The 10,790-nt window shown below is 49.0% G+C and overlaps 1 protein-coding gene across 1 annotated transcript; it reads left to right on the forward strand.

Annotated features, from left to right (window-relative positions):
- Positions 1-3,426: 3,426 nt before the first annotated feature.
- LOC127344527 (tyrosine decarboxylase) lies at positions 3,427-5,419 on the forward strand. The gene has a single exon (XM_051370826.2). It carries the CDS (start codon positions 3,558-3,560, stop codon positions 5,157-5,159), a length of 1,602 nt encoding a protein of 533 aa, XP_051226786.1. The 5' UTR covers positions 3,427-3,557; the 3' UTR covers positions 5,160-5,419.
- Positions 5,420-10,790: the final 5,371 nt, after the last annotated feature.

The raw sequence follows: 10,790 nt of genomic DNA on the forward strand, positions 1-10,790 counted from the left end.
GACGAAACCACCCAACGCGCTTCTTCCCCAAAACCCATGATCATTGCCATGGTAGCCCCACGTGAACGTGGCCCGATGTGGCGGTGGACACTAGGACGAAGACGGCGTAACGTTGTGGCCAAAGCGGCCAAATCGGGTGGCTCTAACAATGGAGCGGCGATGTGGTGGTGTTGCAAGAACGAGGGAGTAGTATATTCGGGTGTAGTCCTGAAGTGTGCTAATGATTGGAGGACCTGGGAAAGACAGCACATAGATGCTTGCATGGGCACTATCCATGCAACCGATTTTATTTCCAACCCAAATATGTCTTAAAATCGGTTAGCACAAATCGATACGCGGTGCTTGATCCGCTTGGGTTGCACCGTTGGGCTATATCCTTGTTGGCATTTTTTTCGAAATGGGGAAAATATCGCCCCAGCTTCTACATCCAAGGATGCACACGACTTTTTTATTAGATTATTCACAACACCTTACAAGAGCAATACAAAAGATAAAACTCGAAGCCACCTTGCTAAACCTACATAGGGATGAAAGGAGCGACAATTCACCAACTCATATCATCCAAAAACCAAATGCCTTTCCAGGCCGCCCAATAGCAGATGAGAAACACATCCAGTCAAGCAGACTCTCAGCATACGCCGACGCACACGCCATATAAGTTGCTATCGCTGTCTTCCTCGACTCTATCTTGAAGAGAGATCATCGCATTGACCATGCCAGGCCTTCCATCGATGCCGCCACGGCGCCAGACGACTCTACCATCCTGCGCGTGTCCATCACACTGCATCTGTCCCGAGACACCACTGCACCATGCCGCGGCGACTCGATGACGCCGACATAGCAAAAACACACTGCTCCACCTCAGCACCACCGCCATCCGTTATCTGCTCCAAAAACGATACACCCAATAGGGAGAACGGCATTGCGTGCCGCCATCGTCCGATCCGGGAGACCCGGGTGTAGGGTTTCCCCTGGAGCAGCCCAGGCGAAGAACGCAGACTACAGAGACAATGCCTTCAACAAGGTAACGACGAAACACGCCACCATCACCCGCCATGACCGAAGTCCAGGCCGGCTTTCACCGGCAGCTGCGCCTCGCCATCGGGAGCTAGGCGACGGATCGCAAGATCCGCCACAACTAGCCACACAACTAGCCGATCTCCTTCGACGAGAGAGAAGACCACCACCACGGTGCCACGGTCAGCGGCACCTGACGCCCGCTACCTGCCACCAGGTCGACGCCGTCACCGCCATCGCCATCCAGGGCCCACTAGTAGAAAAAAGGGCTTTGGTTTTTTGCTCCAAAGAGCATTAGCACCAGATTTGGCACAAACCGGTGCTAAAGGGGTCATTAGCACCGGTTTGTGCGGTCTGGACGTCCAGGGGACCAGCCGCGGCATTAGCATCGGTTCGTGCGGACAGCCGCGAACCCTTTAGCACCGGTTTGTGTTAGCACCATGTTTTCATATTCTTGTATGTTATGCAATCTACTATTAGGTGAAATCAAGATATTCAAATTTTCACTTTTTTTTGCAAAAAAAGGTTTGAAAAATTGTAAAACCGCATTAACTTTTGCATACGACGTCGGAAAAAAAGTATAATATATCAAAATCATCATGGGAAAAAGTTACATCCGAATTCACCTGGGTTTACCCGGTTAGCCAATTTTTAGATTTTCAAAATTCCAAATTAAAATATGAAAGCAGGAAGATTTTAGTTTTTTGCTAGAAATTTAGGATTATATATTTTTTTATTTTTTAAAATTAAAATTAATAATTGTATTCTGCATAAAGATTACTATTACTTTTAGCAAATTATAAGATTTTCAAATTTTTAGGTTTTAGGTTTGGCAAAAAAATGAAAATAATTAAAAGTAATTAAAAATAATACAAATTATAAAGTTAATTTTTATTTATTTATTCAAGATTATTATTATATCATTACTTTTGTTTATTAAAAGAATTATTTGAAATTCAAAAAATAAAGAAATATGACATCGACCAACATGTTAATAGGATTGATATGATACTAGTATCACATACATGCGCGCGAAGCACTTGAATGTGAGACGGAAAAGAACTTGGAAATTAAGCGTGTTAGTGCTAGAGTAGTGGGAGAATGGGTGACCGAGCGGGAAGTTTGAACATGAGTAAGTAATTGGACTAGAGATAAGGGTAGTTAGAGACTAAACTTGTGAGATAACTAAAATATTAGAAATTCTGAAAAAAAAGAAAAAAAGAGGAAGTGGAAAATAATTCGATTTTTTTTACGGTAGCGGGGTTCTACCGCGGCAGCGTTTTGGGGCGTTTTCCTGCCGCGGTAGACTAAAGGTCCTCTCGCTCGGGCGCCCGGCAGCCACGTGGTGCCCCCTTTAGCACCGGTTCGCAACTAAACCGGTGCAGAAGGGGGGGGGGGGGGGGCTTTTGCACCGGATGCGTTGCACAGGTTGGGCATCCGGTGCATATGACCCTTACCAACCGGTGAAAAGCCCCATTTTCCACTAGTGGCCGCCGCTCTTGGTGCCGTGGCCCCAGACCTTGAAGAGGAGTAGTAGGGGATCCACCCCCATCCCCACTCGCCCGGCGATGCCGAGGTGAGGAAGGAGGAGATGACCGCACCGCTAGGATCCGGGGCCGCTACGCCGCCCCCATCACCGCCCGCCTGGCGAGGCCGCGGCGAGGAACAGAGGAGAGGGCCGCGCTGCCATGGCTCTAGCGCCGCGCCGCCGCCCCCATCACCGCCCGCCCGACGAGGCCGTGGCGAAGGCGGGATGAGAGGCCGCGCCGCCACCGACCGGCAGGTACCGGGACCATCCCTCCGGCGCGGAGGCGTGCCTCCTACCGCCGCACTAGGGGACCACGCGCGGATACCCGCCTCCCCCATCACCGGCTGCGCCAGGCTTCGCCGGCGGCAGCCTCAGGGGACGGCGAGAAGGGAGGAGGGGGGGGGGGGGGGGGGGGGGAAGGAGGCGGCGGGGGAGGATTAGTGTTCCTCCCCGAGTCGCCCTGGAGGGGAGGCATGGACACATTAAAAATAATCTTCATCCGTTTACGTCAGCTCGCTGGCTCCCTCGTGTCTATTTCCTGTCTACCGCGTTTGCTGGCTAGCCGGCTGTCGTTCGGGCGCGTGGTGCTGTAGTTTGTGGCGGGGCGTCCGGCACGCCATACGGCGGTGAGAACCTAATACACGAACATGTAGGAGTAGTTCGGACTTTGGAGTCGCTAGCTCGACAGTGATCAGTACTGATATATTTTCTCCGTAGCTCCCTTTGGCCACATCAATTCGTGTCAAATGTGCTATTTAGTCCACACAACCAATTAATTTGATGCGATACACATATTACGGCCCACTTGCATTACGGAAGAACGACCTGCGCGTGACTGGGCATTCCAGCTAGCTGTATAAATACCTATCGGAGTCGTTCTGAATTATATATAGCACCAGTCGACATCTCCAAAGGTGAGTACGAAGCTGGTAGCTAGCAGCGCGGCAGGCCTATTAATTCCTTGACCCTGCAGCTTGATCCGTCAAGTTTGTTATTCTGCCACATTCCGAACATGGCCCCACCGTCGCACTGCTTCGTCACCGTCGACGTTGCAACCGACAATGGCGCCCTCCCCGCGGCGCCGGTGATGGTGGACGCGCCGCAGCAGAAGCTGCAGTGCCCCAACGTTCTCGACGCTGAGGAGTTCCGGCGCCAGGGCCATCAGGTTATCGACTTCATCGCCGACTACTATGCCCGCATGGGCGACTACCCCGTGCACCCCAGCGTCACGCCCGGCTTCCTGCGCGACGTGCTTCCCACGGACGCGCCGCGCCGTCCAGGGCCCGACGCGTTCGGGTCGGCGCTGCAGGACGTCCGGGACCTGTTGCTGCCGGGAATGACGCACTGGCAGAGCCCTCGCCACTTCGCGCACTTCCCGGCGTCAAGCAGCACCGTCGGCGCCCTCGGGGAGGCGCTCATCGCCGGCATCAATGTCGTCCCCTTTACCTGGGCCGCCTCGCCGGCTGCCACGGAGCTCGAGATGGTGGTCGTGGACTGGCTCGGCAAGGCGCTGCACTTGCCAGAGAGCCTTTTGTTTACAGGAGGCGGCGGGGGTACGTTTCTGGGCACGACCTGCGAGGCCATACTGTGCGCCCTCGTCTCCGCGAGGGACCAGAAGCTGGCGGAGATCGGAGGGAACAGGATCGGCGACCTCGTCGTCTACTGCTCCGACCAGACCCACTTCTCCTTCCGCAAGGCTGCGCGCATCGCCGGGATCCAGCGCGACCACTGCCGCGAGGTACAGACGTACCATGGAGACATGTTCGCGCTCTCGCCCACGGAGCTACAAGCCGCCATGCAGGCTGACGTTGACGCCGGCCTGGTCCCGCTGTTCTTGTGTGCCACTGTTGGGACCACCCAGACGACCGCCGTCGACCCTGTCGGTGAGCTCTGCGCCGTCGCCGCATCTCACGGCGTCTGGGTACACGTGGACGCCGCCTACGCCGGCTCCGCGCTGGTGTGCCCGGAGTTCCGCCACGTGATCGACGGCATGGAGTTCGTGGACTCGTTCAGCATGAACCCCCACAAGTGGCTCCTCGCCAATAACGACTGCTGCGCCATGTGGGTGAAGAAGCCGTGCGCGCTGGTGGCGGCGCTGGGCACGGAGCAGGAGTACATCCTCAAGGACGCGGCGGCGGAGGGGCACGGCGTGGTGGACTACAAGGACTGGACCATCACCCTCACTCGCCGCTTCCGGGCGCTCAAGATCTGGCTAGTGCTCCGCTGCTACGGCGTCGACGGCCTGCGCGACCACATCCGCTCGCACCTGCGCATGGCCGAGGCGTTCGAGGGCATGGTGAGAGCCGACGCGAGGTTCGAGGTGGTGACCGAGAGGCACTTCGCGTTGGTGTGCTTCCGCCTCAGGTCTCCGGAGAAGCTCGGCGGCGAGAAGACGGCCAACCAGCTTAACCGGAGACTGCTTGAGGAGGTGAACGCGGCCACCCCGGGCCCCTACATGAGCTCCGCAAACGTCGGCGGCATCTACATGCTCAGGTGCGCCATCGGAAGCACGCTCACGGAGGAGCGGCATGTAAACGACGCGTGGAAGGTCGTCCAGGATCGGGCATCAGCAATCCTTCGTAAAATGGAAATTATCTACAGCGTGCTTGGTTAATTAAGCTGATCAATATGTTTCTCAAAGTAGTATACTCTAGTAAGTACTCCTGCATCCGAATTAGGTCGGCCCCAGCAATCTGGTCTCCTTCATCTGCATCTGAATTAGTATGTTCACTAAAGATCAGTACGACTGTACTTGTTTTACTCGCTCCGTTAATCCGGTCACATTTTCGTCCGTTGAGTTCTCAAACTAAGGTATGTATGGGAACATAATCCCGATCGACCATTTCAACAACTATTCTGTGGATTTTTTAGTCATATTTTCGGTGTACGCGAACTTGATAGACTAGCAATCTTTACTATTATAAGGTGAAACTTGCTGAATGTCTGGTGTCACATACCTCTATGGTTGTTTCTCTCCTCGTGTTGGGGCATGCTCGGTGGTCATGGCCCCAGTCATGCAGGTCATGCCTGAGCTCCAGAAGTTGTGTGGTGTTGTGGTTATGCCTCCTTGCGCCAATGAAGTGAGGAATGATTTGCACGAGATCTCAGTTGTGGCATCTCCGTTGAGTCACGCTCTTGGCTCTGAGAAGAGTGATGTTGTTGACGCCGCAGTCGGCATGCTTGTAGCCCCTTTTGGTGATGGGGTTGCTAAGTCAGGGTTGTTGGCTGCGGTACCCGGTGCCATCGTCGCCAGAGAGGTTTGTGACTTTCTTGCCACGTTGGCTACTGCATACCCTGGATCCACAATTGATTGATGGGCCCCCCAATGTCACGGTAGTCTTTGTTGGCGCGGTGCTTGTTCGGGTCACATTGTGTTCTCTTGTATTCACTTGAGTGGGTGGGGCTTTGTTGTTCGGGTCTCTTGTTAGACTCGGTTGCGGGAGTGTGTAAGTGTTGCTTGTGTGGGCTTGGCCCTGTGGTTGTAGGTTTTTGCCCGATTTTCTCCTAAAAACTGGGCACCTTCTTCTTAATTAATGAACGAGACAAAGCTTTTGCCTCGGTTTCAAAAAAAATATATCTTTCTATTCTTAATAGGTGATCACATTTCTTTTCACATACAGCTATGCCACGTCAGCAGGCCCACCACATCCACTCCACTAACTTATTTTTCATGCCACATCAGAGGTAGCAACCCAGCACATCGATTTTTTTTTTTGCTGGAATTTACGTAGGTCATGCAAAAATTGTGTTTTGTCTCTTCCCATTCTCGCTCGCATGCAGCCGTGTGAGATGATGAATTGATGACCACCTTCCAGGCTTCCACGCTTAGTGCTTCGCTACTATCAATTCCATCTCTTAATTGCTGTTATAATCGAGATGCACAATAAACGAAGAACGAAAAGTAAAACACTGCAGAGGACACGAGATTTTAACGTGGAAAACCCTTGCAACACACAAGGGAAAAACTACGGGCGCCAGCCAGCAAAACTTCACTATTTCGGTGGTGTTTACAAACGCCGTGGGTGTACAATGATGCGGCAAACCCTAGCGGCGGCTTACAGGGAATATATACGCTTCGGCCCAAGCCTCCGGCGACGGGCCTCGCTCCGCTCGTCAGAAGTTAGCCTCCCTTTAGTATATGAATTTGGATCACAATATAACAAACTCCACCTTGAGACAAATTCCTTGTAGCATGAACTTCAACAATCACCTGAATCAACAAAGAAAACACTTGCTGGCGCCAATAGCCACTTGGGCTAAACAGTTATACCAACCAAGCTTGAGCAAAGCTCAAACTTGGACACAGGGACAGGCTTAGTCATCATATCAGCAGGATTATCATGAGTACTTATCTTGCATACCTTCACTTTACCTTTTGCAACCACATCTCTGATTGCGTGGTACTTAATATCAATGTGCTTTGTCCTCTCATGAAACATCTGATCTTTAGTAAGATAAATAGCACTTTGACTGTCACTGAACAACTTAATGCAAGAATTATCTCCACAAAGTTCAGCATATAAACCTTTCAGCCAAACAGCCTCTTTACCTGCCTCAGCAATAGCCATGTACTCAGCCTCAGTAGTAGATTGTGCAACATCATCCTGCAAAGTAGCCTTCCAGCTAACAGCACATCCACCAACGGTAAACACATAACCTGTGAGGGACCTTCTCTTATCCAAATCGCCAGCATAATCTGAATCCACATATCCGGCGAGCCCCTCACCAATCCTGCCAAACCTCAAGCAAGCTTTTGATGTGCCGCAAAGGTACCTGAAAATCCACTGAACAGCTTTCCAATGTTCTTTACCAGGATTAGCCATGTATCGACTGACCAAACTCATAGCATATGACAGATCAGGGCGTGAACAAACCATGGCATACATCAAGGAACCAACAGCACTAGAATAGGGAACTCGAGACATGTACTCAATATCATCTTCAGAGCTAGGACATTGCAAAGCTGACAACTTGAAATGAGAAGCAATAGGAGTAGTAACTGACTTTGCATCATGCATATTAAAACGATGAAGAACTTTCTCAATGTACTTTTCCTGACTAAGAAACAACAAACTAGACTTTCTGTCCCTTTTAATTTCCATGCCTAGTATTTTCTTAGCAGGACCAAGATCCTTCATCTCAAACTCACTACTTAATTGATTCTTTAAAATAGTGATCTCTTTCATGCTCTTGGCAGCAATCAACATATCATCAACATATAGCAGCAAATAAATAGGTGATCCATTAACAAACTTGATATACACACAACTGTCATACTGAGATCTCTCAAAACCATGTGTAAGCATAAATGAATCAAACCTTTTATACCACTGTCGTGGCGACTGTTTCAGACCATAAAGGGACCTCTTTAATTTGCAAACAAGATCCTCCTTACCAGGCACAACATAACCTTCAGGTTGGTCCATATATATCTCCTCCTCCAACTCACCATGCAGAAAAGCAGTCTTTACATCTAGCTGCTCAAGCTCAAGATCATGCATAGCAACAATACCAAAGAAAGCACGAATAGAACTATGCTTCACAACCGGGGAGAATACATCATTATAATCAACACCTGGAATTTGACTGAAACCTTTTGCTACTAACCTTGCCTTAAACCGTGGAGGCTCATTAGGAGACAAACCTTCCTTTCTTTTAAATATCCACTTGCAGCGGACAGCCTTCTTTTGTTTAGGCAAGTGCACAACATCCCATGTGCCATTCTTCTCAAGCGATTGCATCTCTTCTTGCATCGCACCTACCCACTTCTCTTTATCAACCGAAGCAATGGCTTCAGTATATGTAGTTGGTTCAATATCATGCTCCACCTGTTCAGCACAACTCAAAGCATAATCAACAATATCACATTCTTGAATCAATCGTGTAGGAGGTGCAATATTTCTCTTAGGGCGGTCAGCAGCAATAGACCGTCCTTGTCGCTGAACAAAAGGTGGTGAAGGTGGAACATCATTATCATCATTGTTGGTTTCAGGAACCACATTTTCATTCTCCTTTGCGTGCTCCACCTGCACGCCAATTCTGTGCTGCTCATCATCAGAAACATCAGGAGAATCAATAGCATCAGAAATATCAGTAGACGGACTATCATTAAACATAACCGCCTCATTAAAAACGACATTCCTGCTCAACACAATTTTCTTAGTTTCAGGATTCCATAATCTATATGCCTTAACTCCTGAACCATAACCAAGGAAGATGCACTTAACAGCCCTTGGCTCCAACTTTCCATTATCAACATGAGCGTAAGCAGTGCAACCGAAAACTCTCAAATCTGAATAATCAGCAGGCGAACCAGACCATACCTCAATTGGAGTTTTCTTATCAAGTGGAACAGAAGGTGACCTGTTGATGAGATAACATGCGGTGGAGGCTGCTTCAGCCCAAAAACTTCTATGCATCTTTGCATTAGACAACATGCAGCGAGCCCTCGAAATAATGGTCCTGTTCATGCGTTCAGCCACGCCATTCTGTTGAGGGGTGTACGGAATGGTATGATGTCTTACCATCCCATCATTGCTGCAAAACTCATCAAATTCATTTGAACAAAATTCCATACCATTGTCAGTACGGAGTATCTTAACCTTCTTTTCAGTTTGGGTTTCTACCATAACTTTCCACTTCTTAAAAGCATTAAAAACATCAGATTTATGTTTCAGGAAATATGGCCACACTTTCCTTGAGTAATCATCAATAATAGTAAGCATGTAATTAGCACCACCGTTAGAAGTTCGACGGGACGGACCCCAAACATCAGCGTGTACATAATCTAAAATGCCTTTGGTGGTATGAACGGAAGCATTAAATTTTACTCTTTTATGCTTACCAAAGATGCAGTGCTCACAGAACTCAAGCTTACCAAAATCGCAGCCATCAATTAGCTCTCTCTTTGCCAATTCTGCCATGCCAAGCTCACTCATATGTCCAAGACGCTTATGCCAAAGGTTAGTCTTACTAGATTCATCAGAACTAACAGCAGCAGCAATACCAGGCAAAGTGCTACCTCTAAGGACATATAATTTCGCAGAATTCATATCACCAATCATAATAATGAGAGAACCTGATGATACCTTCAAAAGTTTGTTCCCACCTTTGTACTTGTACCCGTCACAATCAAGGGTACTCAAAGAGATCAAATTCCTCGCCATGGAGGGTATGTGTTTCACTCCTGTCAACGTGCGTGTCATCCCATCATGGGTCTTGATCTGAACAGAACCAATGCCAACAATGCTGCACTGGTTGTCATTCCCCACACGCACAAAATCTCCACTCTGCACAGACTCATAAGAACTGAACCAATCTTTGTTACAGCAAATATGAAACGAACATGCAGTATCAAGAATCCATTCATCATCACGTGAAACACATGCAGCCAAGACAGCTAAGCAATCTCCATCAGAACTATCACTACCAGCAACAACAGCAGCCTCACCCTTACCGGTGACAACGGCAGCCTTACCATTACCATCATTATTTTTCGGTTGGTAAGTTCCGTTCCTTTTCTCCTTGTTCTGCAGCTTCCAACAATCATCAATATTGTGGTTAGATTTCTTACAATACCTGCAGAACTTGTCACGTCCTTTGGACTTTGAGCGACCTCTGTTGCCCTTGCTCTTATCTCTGTTGTTGTGGTAGTAGTTATCTCGCTGCTCAGACCTGCCACGGACCTCTAATGCCTCCGCCTTGGAGGACGAACTTTCAGCCTGCACCATAGATTTCATTTTCTCCTTTTGTTGGAGAGCATCATAAACTTCCGCGAGAGTTAGTTTGTCGCGGCTCAATAATATGGTGTCACGAAAATTACTGAAAGAATTAGGCAGCGAGCATAAAAGAAGAAGACCTAAATCCTCATCCTCATACTTAACTTCTATAGACTGCAAATCAGAAACAATCTCTTTCCAGGAAGATAGGTGATTCATTACCGAACCTCCCTCTTACAACTTATGCGAGAACAACTTCATCTTCACGTGCAATCTGCCCGTGAGATCCTTGGACAAATAGATCTCCTCTAGTTTTACCCATAACTCGGCGGTGGTTTTCTCCTGCAGCACTTCCTGCAGAATATTATTGGACAGATGGAGTTGAATCAACGATAAAACCTTACGATCTTTTCGCTTCTCCGCATCGGTCTAGGTATCCATCGCTTTCTCGCCGAAAGCATCGATCGCTTCATCCAGATCTGAAGATTGGGCGAGAATCGCCCTCATCTTCACTTACCACAAAGAAA

The sequence above is a fragment of the Lolium perenne genome, chromosome 3, assembly GCF_019359855.2.
Source record: "Lolium perenne isolate Kyuss_39 chromosome 3, Kyuss_2.0, whole genome shotgun sequence".
NCBI lineage: Eukaryota > Viridiplantae > Streptophyta > Magnoliopsida > Poales > Poaceae > Lolium > Lolium perenne.